Source organism: Lepidochelys olivacea, assembly GCF_965140295.1.
Source record: "Lepidochelys olivacea isolate rLepOli2 genome assembly, chromosome: 3".
Lineage (NCBI taxonomy): Eukaryota > Metazoa > Chordata > Testudines > Cheloniidae > Lepidochelys > Lepidochelys olivacea.
In genome coordinates, this window is record NC_140413.1 from 202,110,105 (window position 1) to 202,132,926 (window position 22,822).

The window sequence follows — 22,822 nt, forward strand, 5'->3', positions numbered from 1 at the left end:
ATTGGAGTGGGAACAACTTTCCAGCTCCCAGTCACTCCTGGTTTCATTCTAGGAGTGGTCTGTATCTGTATATCTGTAAATAGTTAATAGTCCAGGTACCAGGAGATTGTGGTCAAGAATATGTAGCATAGCTCCTGGACCTATAAAACTTGTTGTGCATTGCAAATGGCTTCCTCTGTGCATCTCTTTGCCTCCGCTCTTAACAGGTTGTGGTGCAGGTAAATTGGTGCTAGCATGGCAGTAAGGATGACAGTGTGGCACAGGCATCAGCTGGGTAACGGATGCTGGATGGCAGCTACACACAAGTCTTTCCAGTGCCCCTGAGCACAGTAATTACTGCCAATGCACCCATTGTGTTGTGAACAGATATAAAAGTGCCTGTCAGAACTGTTGCACTGTGCACCGTGTATTGCCATCTAAAGTTTCTGTCACAGTTCCTGCGTGTCCTGTTTGTTCTTTGCACCTCTGCTGACCAGGGGAGGGTCCATACATTGGCTGCCCTGTGTGATGTCTTGATGGTCCCGTCCATTAACGGTGCGCTTTGCAGGATTCAGGAACTAGGGCTTGATTTCCAACCCTGGTGAGCTCTCCTCAGCACTGAAACTGATTGGGAAACAAAGGTAGCTTTACATTCACTTGCTCCTCCTGTTTTACTCTTGTGAAAGCAAAGGGAAAATCAAGCTCAATATCTCTTTCCAGCTGCTGTAGAGAAAAAAGGGGAAGAGGGTGGCTGGAGAAGGGAGGAGCTAACACAGCAAGAGACTTAAGGAGCTCAATCTGTTTATCTTATCAAAAAGAAGGTTGAGAGGTGACTTGTTTGCAGCATATAGGTACAAGGACCTGGAAGTTGAAACCAGATAAATTCACATTAGAAATAAGACCCCAAATTTTTAACTGTGAGGGCGACTAACCACTGGCCCAAACCACCAAGGGAAGTGGTGAGCCACTAGATCAAGACTTGGATGCCTGGAAGGTATATTCTAATCAAACACAAGTTATTTGGCTCAATATAGGGGTAACTGGGTGAAATTCTTCAGCCCATGATACTCAGGAGATCCAACTAGATGATCTAAAGGTCCTAAAATCTACATTTTTATTGTGATCAGAATGCACCAAACGGGTGATTTAAAAAAAAAAAAAAAACTCTATTCTCAGCAAGAGGGTACCAGAGTGTCACTTTAAAAGGAACACATATTTAGGTCGTAGAGGACACTTCCCCTCAAAATTATACCATCTGTACAGGAAGTCATGATACTGGGTATAAACAGATTGTTTCTGCTCCACTAGTCCTAAAGACTATAATAAATAAAGCAATAGGGATTTTCACTTATTGCCTTGGCAGTCTATGGACCATCAGTGATCCTTGGAGTTCCTCCTGGTGGTCCAGAGAGTGAAACATGCTGAGAACCAAGCAGGGGGTGAGGAATGGGAGTGTCAAGTGGGTCTGTGATTAGAGCTTTCTTTTACTAAATGTGCACAAAAAGAGAAAGTTGGAAAACCAAGTAGGGATCTCAGAAATGAGAAATCACGGTGGAGGTGGCCACGCTATGGTACTGAGGAATTGAGGTCTGACTTCATTGATAACATAAGGTTTAGAATGCTCATAATATCTGCAATTATTTTCAGCCATTGATCAATGCTGAATACAACATGTTAACTTTGCCTTGTTTTAATTTTTGCAGGTGGATTACGATCGAGCACAGATGGTAGTTAGCCCACCACTATCTGGATCAGATACCTACCCTAGAGGCCCAACAAAGCTACCTCAAAGTCAAAGCAAAGTTAGCTATTCAGGTAGTAGCTTCCAGTATCCTTCAGTCTATCACAAAGCTTCTCATTATCACCAGCCTGCCCTCCAGTCAAGCTCTCCTTATATTTCCACGGCTTCTTACCCAAGCTCCCCAAGTATCACGTCAGGTGCTTATCCCCCACCTAGCTGGGGTTCATCCTCCGATCAGCAGCCCTCCAGGGTGTCACATGAACAGTTCAGAGCTGCCCTTCAGCTTGTTGTCAGTCCCGGCGACCCCAGGGAATACTTGGACAACTTTATCAAAATAGGAGAAGGCTCCACGGGGATTGTTTGCATTGCCACTGAGAAGCACACTGGAAAGCAAGTTGCAGTGAAGAAAATGGATCTCAGGAAACAGCAAAGAAGAGAATTACTCTTCAATGAGGTAAGCCATTTTGGACGAGGGGACAATTTTGCAGGTTACTGATCACAGAGAGGAACAAAACGGAAATCCCCTCAGTGCCCAGTGGATAAGGCTTTAGCCTCCTAAGGTGGGGGTGGTGAGTTCAGTTGTAACTTCCTGAGTCACAGTCTCCATTTTGGGTGGCCCCTTACTATGGGCAGGTGATAAACCGACCATCAAGCCGAATATTTGTCACTTTTGTAAACAAATCTAAAACTTCATTTTATTTTCTATTCTGCTATTCCTTTAAATATCTCACTATGGGCTTAGTCATAGCTTTGCCAGGAGCCCAGCATTGTTGCCCTGAAGCTGGAGATGCTCTGAGTCAGTCGCCTGGTTCCCCGCTGCTCTGGGAAGGGAGGTCGGGTCTGTAATCTGTCCCAGCATATGTTCCTTGGCACCCCAATGCAGCCAAGGCTTTGCCCATTCCCTGCCTTATTGTGCCCACTCCTGCTCAGCAGCAAGGTTAGGGTGGCTCTTCACTGTTACCTGGGGTGTGGGTAACAATGCAGGGGCAAAAGGGAATGAATGCCTTATGACCCCAATTGCTGCTTTAGCTGGGTCACAAATGAGCTGTATATTATTAGGGTGTTTTTAACTCTCTGCATGTTGACTTTGGTGGCACCATGAAGAAGGCTTTGCTTGACTGATTTGATACAATCTCTGTTGTACTAAAAGGACAAGCAACAGGCAAAAAAAGAAAGAACCATTCCTGTTTTTATATTCAAAAGAAAGCTGTTATCCACCAAATATGATTTAGAAAGGATACTTCCTCCATCTTTCAGAAATGATTTACAGGAAAACATGTAAATATATTTGTTAGAAAAACATTTTGTGGTGTAATTAGGCACAAGGATTTAGCAAGGGTGTTACACCATAACATTTCTTGAGTGCAGAGGTAAAAGAAGAATGGTCCAGAGTCAAAACGTTTCCAGTAACTCATGCACTCTTTGTCTTTTGCTTAGGTTGTAATAATGAGGGATTACCATCATGAAAATGTGGTTGACATGTACAACAGCTATCTTGTGAATGATGAGCTCTGGGTTGTTATGGAGTTTCTGGAAGGTGGTGCTTTGACGGACATAGTGACGCATACAAGGTATGTTTGGTTAGCATCATCTGTACACTGTTTTAGTGTTGAAGGCACCTATTCTTTCAAAGGTGCAGTAAATCCTGTGCTTCTACTAGGGCAAGAAGGAATATCTGGCTTTGTCTTGCTCATGCTTACTGCCACTGTCAGTTTATAGAAAAGGGGGAAGCGTTAGCAAAAGTGGGACTGAGTGCAATCCATGCCTGCTTTGTCCCAGCTTAAGCACTCAGTGAGTCAGTGGAAACTGATGAGTGATTTAAACATGGTTTGGTATTTTCAGCATCTGTCTAAAAGCGGACAGGTCTGTAATGTAATAAATTCATACTCCTGACAAAATGCAAAAACTATGAGAACTTTACTATGCATATAATCTAAAAAAACCCAAAAACCTGTTTCTGTCAAAGGAGTCTAGAAGCCAGTTAAAATAACTGAAAATGCCCAGCTCTGCTCAGTATGCAACAGGTCCATTTTTCTACCTTTATACTGATCAACTCTCTTTAAGGGTGAATGGAAAGTCCTTTTTGATCTGCTAAGGTTGGGGTTCTGTGTTTCTCATACAATAACTGTGTAGCTAACACCTAAAAGAACACAGGGAACTCCATAGGAATGAGGGGTGTCTCACCAACCATTCCAAGGGAAATACGGAAATGTTAACTTGGGTCTTAGCAGAAAGGTGATGGAGAGAATGATTTGCAACACTTACTAATATAAATGTATATATTCTGTTAGAGTGAAATCCCGCCCAGTCCCCTTCTCTCTTGTTTTTTCTTCCCCCTCTCTCCCCGCTGTTTTTTCTTGTCCCCATCCAAATCCAGAACTTTGAGGCTGAATTGCCACTTCTGTGAAGAAAGCCTGACTCCACTGAAGTCCATGACAAAACTCCCCTGGACTTCAGCTGGACCAGAATGTCACCTCAGAGCCAGAGCTATATTAGGGAGGTGAGGTGGTGTCAGTATACCACATGAATGATGTTGGCTGGAGCCATTATGCCTGCATGACACAGGAGTAAGCAAAACACCTCCAGAGGTGCTGGACAACAGCATACTATTGGCAGCCACTGTTACCTCGTTGCAAAAGTTTACGGTGAGCTCCTCCCAGGGCTGGCCTTCCTCCTCTGGCCTCCCCCCAGCCTGCACAGCCATGTTCCCCACAGACTTGCTCTACGTGTCCATCGACAGAAGATGTCCTTTCCCCCTTCACTTTGCATTGTAGAGTGCAGGCTGTTGTTTTATGGCTACCTCCTTCATGAGACCCCTGAGAAGAAAAGAGCCTCCTGAGCCCTCTGACCCACAAAGCACCTGTGTTGGCACCAGCCATATTTTGGCCCTTCAGCCAGAGGCGATAACTCTGCTCATTCAACTATTGTGGAGAAAGGGACGTAGGATCAGAGCAGTCTTCCATCCAGCCCAGTATCCTGTCTCTAGTAGTATTCTTTACTAGCTGTATCTGAGCAAGATGCGGTAAACCCTGCTGTAGGCAGCTACAGGTTAAGAGAAAACTAAACCAGTGGCAACGTAGGTTCTTACTGTTAGGAATTCTTTCTCTGGCATAGCTAAAGTGGTACAATACCCCCTAGTGTATAAATGTGCTGGTGTAGCTATTCCCATTCAGAAAGGAAAATAAGATATACTGGGGTAAGAACCTTCATGCCTCTATAACTGCACCAACTTCAGGGGTTGGACTGGTATGCTTATTTCAGTTACAAAAATAGCACACCCCCTAATCAACATAATTAAACAGGTACCAAAGGTTACATGGAGCTCCTGACTTTATGCCTGTCTTCCAGCTTGCCTTCTGAATGGACAGATTTGATTTTGTGTAACATATTCCCACTGTTTGCCACCCACCCTTTTTTCCAGCACGCAGGAAGAAGGTAGGCAGGAGAAAAGTGTTTTACATTTAACCAGCAAAATGCCTTTCTCCTTGAATCGAAACCACACAACTAGCACATCTATGTGGAGGAAATTTAGCTATACACAAAGAAGAGGACTCCCAGTTTGGCAACGAATAGCAATTCAGTCACAAAGGTTATCTAACAATTTAATGACATGTTCAGGTCACGGCTAAATAGGTATTGTAAAATAGATACTTATTTTTTAAGTGTTGCCTCAACTGATATGCAAAAAAAATCACCGCCATTGTAAGTCATTTGTTAACTACGCTGCCCGCCCCAAAACTTCAAAACCACTCTGCCAAATACCTTTGACAGGAATTTAATGGCAAACAGATGTTTACAGAAAATGGCTACTTAAGAGCCGTCATCGTTTTTTGCAACCACAAGAGTCATTCCTTAATCTTTTTTACTTTTTCTGACCTTCCCTCAACAATTTTGCTGAAAGGTTGTAACATTTCCATAGCAGCGTGAAAGCAGAAGTCTCCTTGGTGTAATAGAGGGAGCTTTGGCCAGCAAGACAGGAATCATGCTCTTTACTGGCTCTTCTAAAGCGTAAGGTGCGTGGTGAGTCACAGCTGAACTATGGATTGTTTCTACATCTCTCATTGAACGCCTGCCACGGGATGTTCTGTGGACGATGACTGATGTGAAAGAGCAACTGATAGAATGGCTTACAGTTCACTAACTCCCTTCAATGTCATCATTATAACGATGGTATAGCAATGTGACAGGCTTCTTTTCCAATGCATATGTTTTTGTAAATGATGACTGGATAAGTATGTCTTATCATATGATTTATGAGGCCCTTCTTGAAATATCATTTTAAATGTTTATTTGTAATGTACATCAGAGCAATGGAAATAACCCCTACATAATTGCACACAGGATGGGAATCCACAGATTTGCTCTGAAATCCAAGAATCATTTCCCTTGCTCATTCTCTTTCATGATTCCATCCCCCTAGTGATTTGTCCTTCTTGGCAACTATTGGACTTACTGCATATGAAAGAACTTCAGTTTCTTCAGAACAGGAAATTGACTAACTAAATACATTACATTGCGCTATACATTACATGTATTTAATGCCGCACACCTACTTCGTTTTCAAAATTTTTCCTCATGCTTAAATTTCCAAAAAGTATACCTGCTCCATTTTTTAAAGAAACAAAAGTGCAGTGCTGCTCTGGTAAGTGACTATCAAAGTGGCATCAAAGCGTTCCCTGTTTGTCATTTGTCAGTGATTTGCAGATAAAATTTACTTTAATTACAAGTAAGACGGCTCCCAGCCCTGCTAACTCAACATGTGATTTGAGAGTCAAACTATTTCCTTCTCACACATTATCACCAGTAACAAGTGACCTGTTGGTAAAATTAGGAAATTGACAGTTACACCTGTGCAGCCCCATTGTCTTCATACCCACTAGAATGACCTCTGTAGCCTCACCGGCATAAATGAATTTGCACAGATGTAACTGATTGGAACTTAGTAAAAGTTGAGAGTGCCCAGAAAAGAAGACAAGCCAGTTGACTTTCTTCTCTGTGTTGACTCTGCAAGACTAAGAGTTGCAAAAAAAGATAAAATTTTACTTCTGTTATTGAAGTCCAGCGAGATGACTTGGACACTGCGCAGGGAGCTGTCTGTTCAGCAAGGAGGTGTCATTTTTGCACCGTCACTTTTCAGAACAGAAGCACACTTTAAAGGCAGAATGAAGGCTCTGCGTCTCGAGATTATTTCCACATCTCAGTGTTTTATTTGTTGCAAGGCAGGGGTTCCTGGTCATTTGGGACTGGTGGTGCTTAGCCCCACCGATATCATCCCACTCTCAGTCAGACTGTATACACTGTCTGTCATGTAGTTACCATTCTTCAGAGTGAAATACCACCTGCTGTCACGAGTAGTGCTGGAGCGTCTTTAGGCAGCTTGGCTGCAGTACTATCTACTGCCCTTGGGGTCACCTGGGAGGGCTGAAACTCCTCCAGCTTTCAGAGGTCCTAGCAGCTCCAGGACATCTGGGGCAGAGTTAAGGTTGTTGTGCGTGATCTGTAGTGTTGAGTAGTTGAGTTGGTAAGGTGCAGGCCTGTGATTTGAGGAGCAGTGGGTATGTACTGTTGGGTAGTTTAACTTTTCATCTCTGTGCTGTTGTGATTTTTGTGTCATGTAGAGCAACCTGAACTGTTTCACAACAAAGTTATTAGTCTGTGAACATGAAAACAAAGTTTCTGATCCAGTGACAGTTAACTACATAGAGTCCTGTGCAGCGGGGGACCAACACGGAGTGACCAGTGGCTCTTGAGGGAGAGGATATGAGATTGTTCTTCAGGCCTCCTAACCCCTCCTTCTCTCCAAGAGCGACATCATCATTTAGGAGCTGACCCAGAGGAAAAAACTTCCAACCCATGCCACCATGTCACATTGGCTGGAGTTCCCTGGAAAGAGTTCAGTGTGATTTTTCTATTGTAATTCTGGTGAGCCTAGTTTCTATATATGGCTGTCTAGTGGACAGAGTCTGTGACTTTGACCTTGGCAAGGACAGAGAGCAATAAACAGTCCTGAGAGGGAAGGACATCTTAGAATGAGAAGCAGATGGGGCGGCAAATTTGGGCTTGATCAGTTCCTTTGAGAGACTTGGCTGCTGTCTATCACTACTGCATATTGACTTGAATGGGGCTGTGCCAGCTTACATCAGCAAAGGTGCTGGCCCATGTCCTTATCTGTTTCTTCCGTAGTTTATTCTTCCTCTCTTTTTACATGTGTCCTCACGCCTTGCCTTCTTGCCTTTAGAATGAATGAAGAGCAGATAGCTACAGTTTGTCTGTCTGTACTGAGAGCGCTGTCCTGCCTGCACAATCAAGGGGTTATTCACCGCGATATAAAAAGTGACTCTATACTTCTCACGAGCGATGGAAGGGTGAGCGTTTAACATTTTCACTCCTACTGTATCTTTAACTGTGACAATCCGAATGATCCATGTAACTATCCTGTAACCAAATTAATGAAAACCCTATGGAGGGTTGCAGACATCAGCTGTTGAAAACATGATATACTAATCTTGGCTCCGCCTGCTATAGAAGGTCCAGGCCTCACAGCTCTTCCCACAAACGAATGCAGGAATTGCCAGAGCATATCAGAACAATAGTCCTTCTAGTCCAGGATCCTGTCTCCAACAGTAGCCAATACTAGACTGAGACAATGTAAGTCACTGCAGCCTATAAAGGGTTAATAGATTTCTTCCCATCATGTGGCTTCTCAGGGGTGGAATACATAAGGCAGAGGAAGCTGGGTGAAAGGCCTCACTTGAGAAGAGGGTGTCCTCTTTCTCCTGGCTGGCTGAGGCAGGGAAAGCCGTGGAGGAGTGTTACCAGCATTTTTAGTTGACTTATTTTGTTTGTGACCATTATTTCTGAACAATAAACAAAGCCCAGAGGAAATGGCCATAAAAAGGACTTGGACATAGAATCTGACTCCCTTCCCTGGTGGGTGAAACAACCCACTAGCTTACACAGATGTTTTAGAGGAACATATAAAATCTCTGTTGTGTAGCACTGAGCCATGACAGAGTACTGTTGTGCACTAGTAGCCTGCTGATGCACATGCTGGAGTAGCATGTGGCTGTTAGCGTATGGATCATTCATTTTATATTTCACTTTTATTTTTATACAACCTTCTTAAAAAACAGTTGCGTGCAGCATTATAGAGGTACCCTTCCACTACCAAAAATAGTTCCTAGTGAAAGGTGTAGGTGAAATTATATGTTTATTTGCAATATATGATTCAGTCACTTGATGTCTGTGTGGGATATAGAGAGTAAACATGGTAAACATGGAAGACAAAGCTGGAACTCAAACTCTGTGGAAGCCAGATTGAATGTGTCAGTAGCTAGTACTCTAGTTCTTTTCTTTAATAAACACCTCACAGAAAAGGTGGCCTGGGACTTGATACACAATTGTGACAGAAAAGGATAGCCAAATACAACTGTGTACAGCATTGTTTCAGAAACCGGGTTAGGGGAGCTGAACACAGTTCATTCTGAGCTGCACTTGCAGTTAACCCACTGGTTCAGCTATACCTGTGACTGACACCCACTGTCAACAACAGCTAACTTTGCTAGTCTAGACAAGGCCTGTGACAGGGATCACTGGGCCCAGAGAAGGACTTAGTGCTGTTCTGTGAAGCAGTAACCAAACCGTCTTTCAGCTGTACTAGGGTCAATTTGGAGGTGGCAATGTGCCACACAGAATGGCTGCTGCCTGCCCCTTCCCTTACCTAACTGGCTACCCCCTTTCTACTCTTTTCCATGCAGCCGGACTGACATGCCATTTGGTGGAAGGGGTAGCTGTGGGAGTGGGGACATTCCTCGCAACCCCTTTTCTCCCTCACGTGGCTCCTCCACATCACTGTTACACAATATCTGTGGCTTTCATTTATTAACCATGCCTCCGGGAGAGAACTATTCAGTCCACATATAAAATATTAAGGATTCTTTAGGATAAAATGTAAGGTATTGGTATTATACTGGGATACGGACACAGAGGTTATCCTGTGCTACAAATTCCAGGCAGAGCAATATATCTGACTTATTCTTTGTATTACAGGAGTGCTTAAGGGCTTCATGCAGCAAAATGCATCCACATTGTGCTAAGTGCTGTACAATGCACATAATAAGAGTCCCTGCCCCACAGACCATACAGTCTATATAGACAAGACAGACAAAGGGTGGAGCAAAGGGAGAATTGTTATCTACATTTTTCAGATGCCCAAAGTCGTACAGGAAGCCTGTGGCAGAACAGGGACTTGAACCTGAGTCTTTGGAGTCCAGAGGTGAACTCCTGGCCCCATTGAAAGCAATAGCAGAACTCCCATTGACTTCAGTGGAGCCAGGATTTCACCCTTAAGGCTTGTCTACACTACCTGCCAGATCAGCGCGCAGCGATCGATCCAGCAGGGGTCAATTTATCGCGTCTAGTCTAGATGCGATAAATCAACCTCTGAGTGCTCTCCCATCAACTCTGGTACTCCACCAGAATGAGAAGCACAAGCGGAGTCAACGGGAGAGTGTCAGCTGTCAACTTTCCGCAGTGAAGACACCACGGTAAGTAGATCTAAGTATGTCAACTTCAGCTACGCTATTCACGTAGCTGAAGTTGTGTATCTTAGATCGACCCCGCGTATTAGTGTCAACAAGCCCTCAGTCTGGCACTTTAATTACAAGAGCATTCCTCCTGATTTGGTTCCTTTTATTGTCTTCACCCACCAAGAGGGTATATTCTTCTCTTTGTAGGTATAGATCACTCCCATTAGAATTAAATGGGAAGAAAATTCCATACCTGTGAAAGTTGTTCAGTCTTGTCTCTAGTAGTGTTGCTGAAATACCATCTGATCTGCTTCCAGGGTCTGCACACAATGCCTCATTATGCTCATTACTCTAGTACTTATTATCTGCAATGCAGATTTCTTCATGGCTATGTTGTGCAATTATCTTTTTTTAGAAAATCGTCTTTTTTGTATGTACTCGGATGAGCAATAGATATGCAAAAACTGTTACACTCCCACAAAAGAGCTTCCAAACTATTCACTATTTCATCTCTTCTCCTTGCTGTAAACTGAAAAATATGTTTAGCTTGGACAACTTGGATATTATTTGCTTTGTTTTGTAAATACCTATAATTATTTCTACAGTCTGATTTTATAAAAAACAACTGCCCTCACGAAAAAATAGCATCTCCATTGAAGCCAAAATAAAACAAATCAGCACTGATAATAAGATGCTGGTCTGCACAATGCATCAATTTATTGAGCTTCCTCTTTAACTCTTCAGAGAGCTGTTCAGGTTCATTCCTTAACCACAAACTGCAGACCGACATGGTAGGCGAGTGGCAGACACCCCCGATTTGGTCGACTTAATGTACCCTCTCTGCACACATCGTACGTCATTTGAAAGTGGATTATGTCTACTTTAAGAGGAGCTATGATGTGGAGCTGTCAAATGGTGCCATTATCATAGACACGGGGATAAACAGTGATACCATCAACACGTTAAACTGACCATTTTGAAATATTTGCATTCAGTTTTATGTCTCTTAAGTATTATCTCAAGACATAAAAATGGATTCTGTTGTGAGCTCAAAGCATCACAACAACAATCTAAAACAAAACCTAATATTAAATTCATACAGGTATCATTGAAACGGATTAGCACTGATGACATTTCTAGTCCACATCATTATCATCATCCTGTTCATCATTATGATCTGACGAGAGTCCGTGGGTTACCATAGTCTTCATTGCCTTGGCATGTACACAGTTGTATGCAGGGAAGTTGTTCTGACTACAGACGCATTTGATTGTGCAGCGATCCCTATTGATACAGGCACAAATAAGGTTTTGTGGAAACACAGTTGCCATAGGGCCCTTGAAGAATACAGTAAGTAGTTCATCATCCACATTTTTCCATCCATGTTGGTGATCCAATATCTGGTTTCCCTATGTGCGAAGATATCCTGATTTTTGTTTGCCAGGATGCTCTTTTGACCTGCTCTTCAACACTGTCCTGACACAGTGAGAGTTTGGCTGGTGGCTTGTCCTTCCTGATGGCTAGATTGAGGCAAAAGCAATTCAGGTCTCTGTGATCTCCTTTTCTTTCTCACTGTGGTCATACAGCATTGCTACCAACTTCCTTGCTGGAGAAATTGCGGCTTGTCTGTCACTCTGCCCCAGTTTGGCAAGATCTCTGAAGCGGTTAAGCTCCCTTTATTTTGACAACATTAAACCCAGAGTTTTTCCCAGAGCCAAATAAGGTTGACACAGAGTCACATCCTGTTAATGTGCATACAGCAGGAAGTATGTTGCAGACGTCAGGAGTGAGTGCATCACAAATTGCATGCACAGACATGAAGCATCGCCTGTCAACTGTGCTAGTAATGTCTGTGTCAGTCCACATGTTATCAATATGTTCCATATTTGGAAAGTTGTGAACAGCCAGGATCAAAACATCTGTATCAGGCGACCTAACTACTATCGTTCTTTGACACCAAGAGATCCAGAAGCTGTATTGGCACATAGAGCACATATAAGTGACTTTTCTTTCCCATGCTTCAGTGATATTTGTTATGATGCTGAACTGTCTGCAGACTGTTCTTGAAATACCACTCTAGCCACTGAATGAAATAATTCCTTTCCATCAGTGGCCTCTTGCACTGATGTCTGTACTATTATCCTCTTCATGGAAGAGATTTCCACCAGCATGAAGTTGTACACAGCCATTCGGAATGTACACACCTCCCTGGAGTCTTTCGATTTCCATTTTTGCAACACTAGTGATGAACTACCTCCGCTCATCATAGCTGATGCAGAGTCTATGAAGGTGTAGAGTATGTCAATTAAACAGGGAGACCCAAACTCATAGTGTCACTGTGCAGAAAGGCTTATGTGCAGTGGTGTAATAATTTTGGAATTGTTACATACTCTGCACTCTGCAATTGAGAGGCACCTTCCTTGAATGTCTTCTGAAGGATGATACTCATTGCTGACTGAATTATGTGCCTCCTTATCTATCAGCCAAAGGACAAACTACTGTACCAGTAAAGGCACCAAAGTAGCTGACATCTGTAAACTGCAGTCACGTGGCTTTAGATAACGTTCAGAGGTTTTCATTGTGGCTATTTCAGATCAAAGGATTGAAGTAGCATTAAGCTGTCCATCAGGCTCACTCTCCAGATGAATATACTCAAAACTTAAATTCCTGCTTCAGATTACTAGCAGCTTGGATAGCATCCACTAATGTTATTGTGCTGTGTAGAACATGGTAGACTAGACTTGTCCATGCTGTGCATGGAATAAAATTGCAGAACCAAAGTGCTTTTTCTAACCTTGCCTGTAATTCACTAATGGAATAGCTTACAGTTTCTACATCTGAGGGAAGTAGGGCTTTATATCTTTGTAGCAGCGTGGATAGGAGAAGGTTCTTCTTTTTGTACATAAAATCATTGAAGAGATAGAAGATCAGCTGATAAAATGCAATGTCATAAGGTGACTATTGTTGCACTGTAACTAGATGGATTTGCTTTAAGTTTTGTTTTAGTCAAGTAGGAAGAAAGGCATGTTGTAAACGGCATCCTTAGCAATCAAATCTTAGCAATCTGCACAACGTGTCATCATCTCCTCTTTGAAGTGCTACCTCCCTTAGATTGGTTGCTGTCACAAGTGTTTCTATTTTATGAAGTTTCTTGTCTTTCTCATGTGTGTGTTCTCAAACAATGCAACAGGATCAGTCACTGAAGGACGTGCTTGCTCTGGTGGTTATAGAAGCAGGTGAACATGATGCTCTCTGATCAGATTAAGAATCTGTCTTTTTTCCTGGGTTCAATACAGCTCTGACATGTGCCAAATTTGACTTGCTGATGTATTTATGAAAGCAACCCATGTGATAGAAAACTCATCCAGTAGCCATTGCTACAGACTTCTGCTGCCCGCATCACAGAATTCTGTCCAGCACCAGTGGCTTTTGGTAGTTTTGCATTCTTTTGATTTGCTGGGCAAATAACACTTTTCAAAGTTGGACAGTTTTTCTCTTTGATGTAAGATTTAGAGGACTTGTATCCTCCATGTCTTCATATATTGTAACTTCCCTGTAGAGATAAAATTTGCAACGTATGTTGTTAGCATTATCACCACCACTACCACCATTTTGTACAAGTATACAGACTTGTGCTAATTTAGATGTAAATGAGATCTATATGTTAGTATCAAATTGCCATTTTGGTTCAGTGAGCACTTTGACTGAAGCCCAGTAAGAAGTTGTGTATTGTCATCTCTAACACTAATCCTGTGCAAAAGTGTTACCGAATTAAACCTTCAGTGTGAGACTGATCTGGTCATCAAATTTCAATGGAAAAATATAGACAATTATTATAATCACTTGTGAGTTACTTTGACAATTAAGAATATGCAATGTCAAAGCATTTCATGTTAATATATTGCAAAATGTTGATATTTGCCATTTTTGCCACATCATTTAAAAAAAAAATACAGGTCCTACAAAACCAATTCAGATCTTTTAATATCTTGTCATTTAGTAGCTTTGACTCATAAACACAACATTATGGGGTAGAAATTAATTTAAACTGTAAAAAGTCAGAGTCATGCTACTGTGTTTCTGGTACTGCAATAAATGACAGTTTCTCTTTTTGGGTAGTATTGTTTCACCTTGCCTGCGAGCTTACAGTACCACTTGATAGCTCCACCTAAACAAAGATAAAATCAGCTTTTCAAATTACATATGGTGTGGGTATGTGTAGGGTGGGTACATTAAACTCCTTTTTTGGAGAATTGCCACATGCCTACAGTGAACTCTAATAGACTAATGTGCAAAGTTTTCCATCTCTGACATGCAAGGCAAAAGGTGAGTCCAGGAAATGCAATTACCCTGTACTGTGGGTAGCAGTAGACATTATCTGAATGCAGAACAGCTTCCGATAAAATTGGGTTCTACCATCAATAAATGAAAACAACCCGCATATTTAGCTTTATGGACTCAATCTTACTAACAGGAGTATTGAGTAAACCGTTTTATTTTCATGGAAGCAGCATCTCTTATAAACAGAGGCAATATAAATCCAAGCATTTAATACTGTACAGCACATGTATGCACAGACACACATTTTATCTCTTCATAAATTTTCAGCCATGCATTTTTGAAAACAGAGCATTACTGCTAAATGTTGTATAAACAGAAACTGATTTGCAGATGGGTCAAATATAGGGCAGCAATTTGAGACCTTCACTAGAAAAAAGCCCCTGGAGTGCAGAGGGTAATCAGAAGACTTTATAGCCTTAAGCCCTCTTAGAACATCCCTGCCGATGAGGCTGAGGGTGTAGTCAAAGAAGGCAAATTTGGACATAGCCAGAGGGCAGAACATAGCCACAGGACCCCCCAATTCAGCCACGAAACTTCCCATCTGCAGGAGTGGAGGAAAGCAGTGAATGAATGCCAGTGTAGCCATATTTGAGCTGTCATCCCACCTTTCCTCCTGGCTCAGCCAGTGAAGGACAACATGCTGTTAGAGTCAGGTAAGCAGTTAAGGAGCCAGAGTTCCCAGGGAGAGGGAGAATGGGGCGTGTCAAGGACATTTTCTTACATGGTACATTCTCCAGCCAGGCTTTTGGAGAGGATTTCCAACCAAGTACCCCTCAGAGCTCAAGTGGAGAGATTCCTGCAGGTGTTTGGTAGCGTGATGATGCCACTTACGTTCATGTAGACCTATTTTGGCCTAGATTTCAGTGAGTTTCCTCCTTTCCACACGCATGCTTAGCTGAGATGACTTCTCCCATAGAGGTTATTTATCCATTTGTGACATTCCCCTGGTGTTATCTGGACTGGTGATCTGCTAAGTCACTCCAATCATTGACTCATGGGGTGTTCACGCACAGCCTCTAGCATGTAAGCTGCTCCTTGGATTGTGCAACCGAATGACACCCTAATATCTCCAGTCCCAGTCACAACAGTAGCAACCTCCGTCTTGCAGTGTCCAGTTATGCCCGCTGGATGCTGCAAGCTTATATGAGTTCATCAGTTTAGCAAAGAAATTAATATGTACCAGGCTTGTTATCCCAAGGGGAGTCTCTGACATGCTTTAAACCAAACGCACTGCTTCAGGTAGAATAAACAAACAGATTTATTAACTACAAAGATAGATTTTAAGTGATTATAAGTCAAAGCACAAGAAGTCAGATTTGGTCAAATGAAATAAAAGCAAAACGCATTCTAAGCTGATCTTAACACTTTCAGTGCCCTTACAAACTTAGATGCTTGTCACCACAAGCTGGCTGGTTGCCATTCAGCCAGGCTCTCCCCTTTGATCAGCGCTTCAGTCGCTTGGTGGTGATGTCTGTAGATGGAGGTGGAAGAGAAAGAAAGAGCATGGCAAATATCTCTCCCTTTTATCATGTTATTTCTTCCATCTTGGCTTTGCCCCCCTGCTTCAGAGTCAGGTGAGCATTACCTCATCACAGTCCCAAAGTGACCAAAGGAATGGGGGTGACTCACTCGAGAGTCCAACAGATCCTTTGTTGCTGCATAGGCCAGTGTCCTTTGTTCCTGTGAGGCTGGGCTGGGTTTGTTCCATACATGCTCTGATGAGCTGTGAACTGCCCCTCTGCTCTTGGAGAGTTTTACCTGGGCCTGTTTTAAGTCATGAGGACACATTTTCAGCCTCATAACTATATACATAAAATTACAACCTAAAACATTACTATAACAACAATGCTCAGTGTATCTTGAGCCTTCCGAAGACACCTGACATGACAAACTTTACATTGGATACCACACAATATTATAAGGATGAACATGGGGGTGCAGGGTATTCCTCCAAGGTACAGAACGTCACACCATTGCAGTGTAAATTACCTTTAAGAGCACTTTACACAGGTATAGAGGAGGGGGAAAAAGGCCCTGTCTTGACAGGCAACAAAGATATGGTTTTCAATCACATTAGCTCAGTTGAGTTAGTTTGACATGATATAAAAGCTTGTAAAGGCTCAGGCTAGCTAATCTGAAGGAATCTTAGCTGGCCATGTTGTTGTCTGGCCTACTTCTTAAGAAGATTTTACATTTAAGTTAAGCTAATATTCTTGAGTTAATAAAATTGAAAACCAGACACCTCTTTTGTCCATCAAGACATGGCCAGATAGAGCCTTATGTAAGGGTTGCCTCAAAAGTTACACTTCAGTACCATTAAATGCACATGTGACTGTGCCCATCAATTGCCTTTCAGGATATGTTGCTCGTGATGGAAATGCTGTTGTCATTATTATTGTCCTAGAATACCACCATGGTAGCATGTGGGTTTTCCACAGTGAACTTAATCAAAACAAGCCCACATGGACATGGGTGCAGCAAAACCCACTCCAGGACTGAGTGAATGGGCTAAGCGTAGATGCATTTCAACCTCCTCAGGGATGTTCTCCAGCAGCTTGTGGGGAGACCACCATATCTGTGCATGGAGTCACAGTGAGCACTCAATATTAAATGGAGGCAGCACAAATAGAGAACCAAATATACATAATGTTACCTAGGCATTAGGATTTTTACTTGAATTTAAAATCAGTTCTGCCTACCAGACTTATATTGGTTATGTGAGTGGCATTTTAATGTATATTAAAACAAAGACACAACTAGAGTTGTCCAGAAAATGACGATACCATTTTACAACTTCTGAGGTTTCTAAATTTGGTTTTTGTTCCTCATTTGAATGAAACCAAAACCTTTGGAAGGTTTCCTCAAAGTACAACTTGGTCAAAACATCCATTTTCAGATCAGGTTTTCCATCTCCCTCTTGTGCTCTCTCTCCTTTTAGAAAATCCACCCTTTACCTGAGAAACCATCCTATTGAAACTTTCATGGACGGGTATAAGTTTTTGTGAAACATTTCAGTTCTGACAAGACAGCATTTTTCAATAAAAAATCATTTAGTTGAAAAGTTTCCAATGAGCTGTATAAGCTCATGGAATGTGTAAGGCTATGCGAGGGTACAATTAAACATGAGAGACTGGAGTTTTCAAAGGAACCTACAGAACTTCCAGTGGATTTTGGCACCCAATTCCTTTAGGTTCAGTGGGCACATGAGTAAGATTCAGGGACACTAAGAAAAAGAGGAACCCTGGCACAACACAAAAGAAAATGAGCAGAATGCAGAGAAGGTCTTTAGATAGGCACCGCGGCAGTAATGCTTCAGACCGTGAGGCAAGACACTGACTGTTGAGACAACCCCATGTTTGTGTTGGACAACCAAGTCTGAAATCTACGCTGACTGTGGAAAAGTGATGCGGAAACGAATTTTCCCAGCCTGGCCACAGATGTAATGTGAAATGTCTTTCAGCATCACCAGGTGGTTGTCCGGGTATCGTGATAGTCAGTGAGTTGATACTGACTTAATGTAAGAGCCCAAACCAAACCAGTTTATGGCAGTGGTTCTCAAACTTCTTTGATTGTGTACCCCTTCTTTGTGTCTGTAGTCGCTTACGCCCCCCCCCCAACCCCGCAAGTACATATACCGCCCAGCTCTGAAGGCAGAGTGGAGAGCAGCGGCTGCTGGCCAGGCCCCCAGCTCGGAAGGCAGCACTGCGGCAACAGCAGCACCGAAGTAAGGGTGACAATGTGAAAAGTGATGTTCAATACCGCTTTTCACAGCAGACTTAGCACCCCATTGCCACCCTTACTTCTGCGCGGCTGCTGCCATCCTGGGGCTGATAGCGGGAGCTCCGCTGCAGGAGGAGAGCCTGAGCCCAAGTGGCAGGGCTCCGATTGTCAGCCCCGGGGTGGTGGGTCTTGGGCGGTCCCCTTTATCCGTGCCTCCCAGGTGTGCACAGCCCTTATGCATGAGCCCCAGCCATCTGGGGCTGACAGCCAGAGCTCTTTAAAAAAAAAAAGCACACAGTTTGTGCCTCCCTTGACACATTCCCGTTCCTCCCTTGGGAGGCTCCTCCCCGCCATAGTTTGAGAACCGCTGGAGAATATGACTGGAGAGGCATATTGACCTCAGCTTTGGGTTTTGTATACTCACTGAGATGTTTATTTCTATTCCAGTATACCACACTTCTTTAATACAGTATAACAAGGCCATTTAGTTGTCACATTGATGGTAAAGGAAAGTTCTGTGTTCTTCACTAGGTACTTAATTGATATAAATACAACAGTGTTCCATAAATTGGTAAATTTTACAGTGTTTTCCGTAACTCAACAAGTAAATATGAGGGAACGTGACACCGCAGGAGCTACTGTACAGATCTCTGATATTCACATCCTGTCTGTGTTTCAAGTCATGAAGGCAGCTGTCATATATATTTGGATGATTTGACCAACAACAAGGAAATACTTTTACACTGCACTTTATGTGCCGCTTAGAGTAATATTTGATCAACCTTTTAAAGCATTTATCACCGCTACATCTAGAAAGTTATGGGAAGTGTCAGGCCACCTTAATAATAGTGGTGCTCTCAGCTCTGCCTATAATTCTACACTCTTTGTCAATTTCTAAGGCACAAAATCAGCTTCATTTTAAGTAGTTTAGAGGTAGTCACACAAGGCTTACAGTAATTCCCTAACAGTGCCCATTCGCCATTCATGATGTTTCATTTAATTATTTATTGTTAGATAAAATTATCGGATTTTGGGTTCTGTGCCCAAGTTTCCAAGGAAGTTCCGAAAAGGAAATCTCTTGTTGGAACACCATACTGGATGGCACCGGAGGTGATATCCAGACTGCCTTATGGAACTGAGGTAAGCGTAACAAGTGTCTTGTTCCCGGCTGCAATGTCCGGCTGATGCAACCGCTTCCTCACAGAACAAGTACAATTTTAAGTGACTTCATTGTTCACTGTGTGGATATGTATAGTTTTGATTATGTTTAATACAGTAAAAAAGTATGCAGTACATTGTAATCACTGCAGGTGCAATAAAGTAGCAGTAGACGGTACCTCACAGAAATGACATTATGCAGTGCCTTGACATAAAACATGATTCCCTGGGGGTGCGATCAAACAGTAATAAATAGAATTTATGTTTAGAATATTACACAATGCACCCTCTATGTGTATTTTTAGCTTAGGTGTTATAATTAAAGGGAATTGCCATAATTTTCTCCTTAATGAATGGATTTTAATACTCTTTACACTTACGCCAGGGGGCTGATTTTCAAACATAGGCATGTGCAATTACGTGTAGAGCCCTGCACGGATGCGGATATCTGCTGATATAAATCGGTATCCACGGGACCACAGGGTTCCCCCGGGAACTACAGCTGCGAAAGGAGCAGAAGGTGGGGCTGGTGCAGATGTACCACCCCCAGCCCTGCCCCCGTCCCTTCCATGCAGCTGTCTGCCTTTCCTGTCTGGGGGTGTGTGCACCACTTGAACACACTAGCATGACCAGGGACAGCTGCCGGTGAGTCTGGTGCCTGCCCCAGTGGGTTGGGGTGGGGACGGTAGAGCAGCACCAGAGGAGCTCCCGGCACAGGGTGCTGGCTCCGGGGACCGGCGGCCCCACATTCTGCTCCTTTCGCTGCTGCGGTTCCCACAAGAGCCCGGTGGTTCCGCAGATACCGATTTGTAGCCGTGGATATCCGCATCCGCGGGTATAAATTTGTATCCGCGCAGGGCTCTTAAGTGGATGAACAGAAATGCAAGCCTAACTGTGCATGCTGTATGCACGTAGAGTTACCACCGTTGCACCTGTGACTCAAGCATTTGCAGGTATAAATGGCCAGTTACACGTGTCACTTGCCATTCAGGTTGTTGTTTCGGTTTTGTCATTATTTGTAGTGTGATAGCAATATGAGCCCCAGACCTGGACCAGGACCCCACTGTGCTGGGCATGTTACAAACACACAACAAAAAGATAGTCCTGGACTCTAAAGGACTAACAATGGGTGCAGTTAGCTGGATTGTGATCAGGGTGGGATTTTTAAAAATGCCCAGTATTGGCCTGACTCTGCTCAGCGGTAACGAGCTAAGCCAGGGTTGAGAGGTTTTGAAAATCCCACTCACATTTCACATGCATTGCAACTAATTGCATCCACTCACACCCTGCTTTCCATTCAAAACATAAACTAGACAGTGTTTTACTCCTCTCTCCAACTTTCTTGCCATTTCTTAACAAATGGGTATTTCCTCCCATAAACATCTGATGTCAGGTGCTGATCTTTCCATGCCCTTGTGCAGAATCTGGATGATTCTTCTTATGAGGGCCCATTATACCAAGCCGTAGAGAATCTAGGTGAGGTCAGAAGCACTTCATGGCTGGCCGTGATCCTTAACTGTCCAGATGTCTAAGAAGTCAGAGAATTGCAAAATTAAGTGTGCAAAAACCTCAATCTGAAGGTTCTGCAGGTTCATGCCTGAAGAAAATGCTGAGTTATGTCGGAGGTTTACTTGGATAGTGATACACTCCTGCAGAGGAATAAGAAGAAGGTTTAGGATAAAGTCCCAAATGAAAATGAATAACGAGTACATAGCACACAGAATAAAAGATCATTGTTAATGCCCTTCTGCACTGGGCTCAAATGACGGAAGGGCATTTTCACCCATGACCTTTGCTTTGGTCTGGTCTGCAGACTCCAGCTTTGAAAATGTGTCCTTCAGTTGTATGTGTTATCTTCCCTGAGGAAAAAAGCAGATCCTGATGTCTGGTCCTTCAGGGCAGAAAATTTCAACAGATCCTAAGTATGTGCAGTTAAATCAATTACAGATGGACTCAAGTTATGATTTAGCTGTGGACTTATTTTAACATACTTGACAGTTCTTCATGAGCCATTCTTCATGCACCATATGGCTGTTGTCTGACAAACAGGCATGTCTGTGATGGCTAGACCATGCAGTCAGACTTTCAGAGTTACAGCTGATCAGTATTTCTGAAGAACTGATTGAAAAAAAACCTCCCATCTGGTTGCGAGGGCTTGGGGGAGGGAGGGTAGAATCTAGTGCAAAGCTCTCAAAACATTATACTTCCACACGATCATTTGTGAGCCGATGTATGAAAGAAAATAATCGATATGTTATTTTCCCACTTGGATGCTTATGTAGAAATATTTAACGATTTTAGAAGATTTCTGATTAACCCTAAATTTTGTCTGTTACGGTGAATGAGGGAGGATAGCTCTGTCAAATTAAGGACCACAGCAACCTGGGTTACGTTTACTCGCAAAGAGCTGCAGTTCATCTCAAAGCACGGTCAACTCACTCATTAAGATGAGCAGCAGTGACCATTCCTGTGCCTCGGGGAACTATTTTGAGAACTGCCAAACTGTCAGGAGAATAGACTGTTCACAGCTTTTATTGGGGGACCTTCAGATGAGACTAGAAAGGAGTTGGCTGTACGGACTCATAGATGTTATAACCCATTTGTTACCGAGTACTGAGTCACAGTATTTCAGAACTGGAGATCACTATGGATTTATACAAAATTATGCCTTTCTCTTAGTAATGACAGTGACTCACAGCTTCCCATCCAAAGAAGTGACTTTTAACTCTCCTTTTTTACTCCACATGGTAGTAGGATTTAGCATATTTTTATTTGATTTTATATTATCTATGATAACAGCTAAGATGAAGTAATAACTGGTGCACACAAGCAGGGAAATGAGTCATGCTTTAAAGCAGTAAGGAAGAGGCTATATCTACACATAATGCAGAGTGGGACAAATTCTGTTTCATGTCAGAGGGGTGAAAAACCAGAAAAACTCCACTGTCATACTGTGACTTTGGATTTACCGCATGTAAGTGAGAGCCAACTCTGGCCCAATGTGCGTGGCTCTCAGTACACAAATGATATTGGGCCCGATGGTCATTGACACTGAGGGTATGTCCAGACTCGGCGCTGGGGGTGTGATCCCACAGCTCGCATAGACATACCCACACTAGCTCTCACTCAGCCAGCACGCTAAAAATGGCCGTGTAGCCACTGGCAGTGGTGAGCAGCAGCATAGATTAGCCACCCCATGTACATACCCACAAGCTTCAGGTGGGTTTATACTCAGCATGGGTAACCCAGGGCACCACTCACCGCTGCCCAGGTGACGCTACCGTTTTTAGCACACTAGCTCAATGCCAGCATGTCTATACGAGCTTTGGCATCAAACCCATAGGTCCATGTTTAG

The 22,822-nt window shown here is 43.0% G+C and overlaps 1 protein-coding gene across 4 annotated transcripts in view; it reads left to right on the forward strand.

Moving 5' to 3' along the window:
• The window catches only part of PAK5 (p21 (RAC1) activated kinase 5), a 179,069-nt gene that overhangs the window by 152,145 nt on the left and 4,102 nt on the right, over nt 1-22,822 (forward strand). For all 4 annotated transcript variants that reach the window (XM_084622726.1, XM_084622727.1, XM_084622729.1 and 1 more), the window contains 4 exons: nt 1,683-2,174; nt 3,158-3,291; nt 7,959-8,085; nt 19,324-19,449. In XM_084622726.1, coding sequence (XP_084478852.1) covers nt 1,683-2,174; nt 3,158-3,291; nt 7,959-8,085; nt 19,324-19,449 — 879 coding nt within the window. The remainder of the gene's footprint in view (nt 1-1,682; nt 2,175-3,157; nt 3,292-7,958; nt 8,086-19,323; nt 19,450-22,822) is intronic.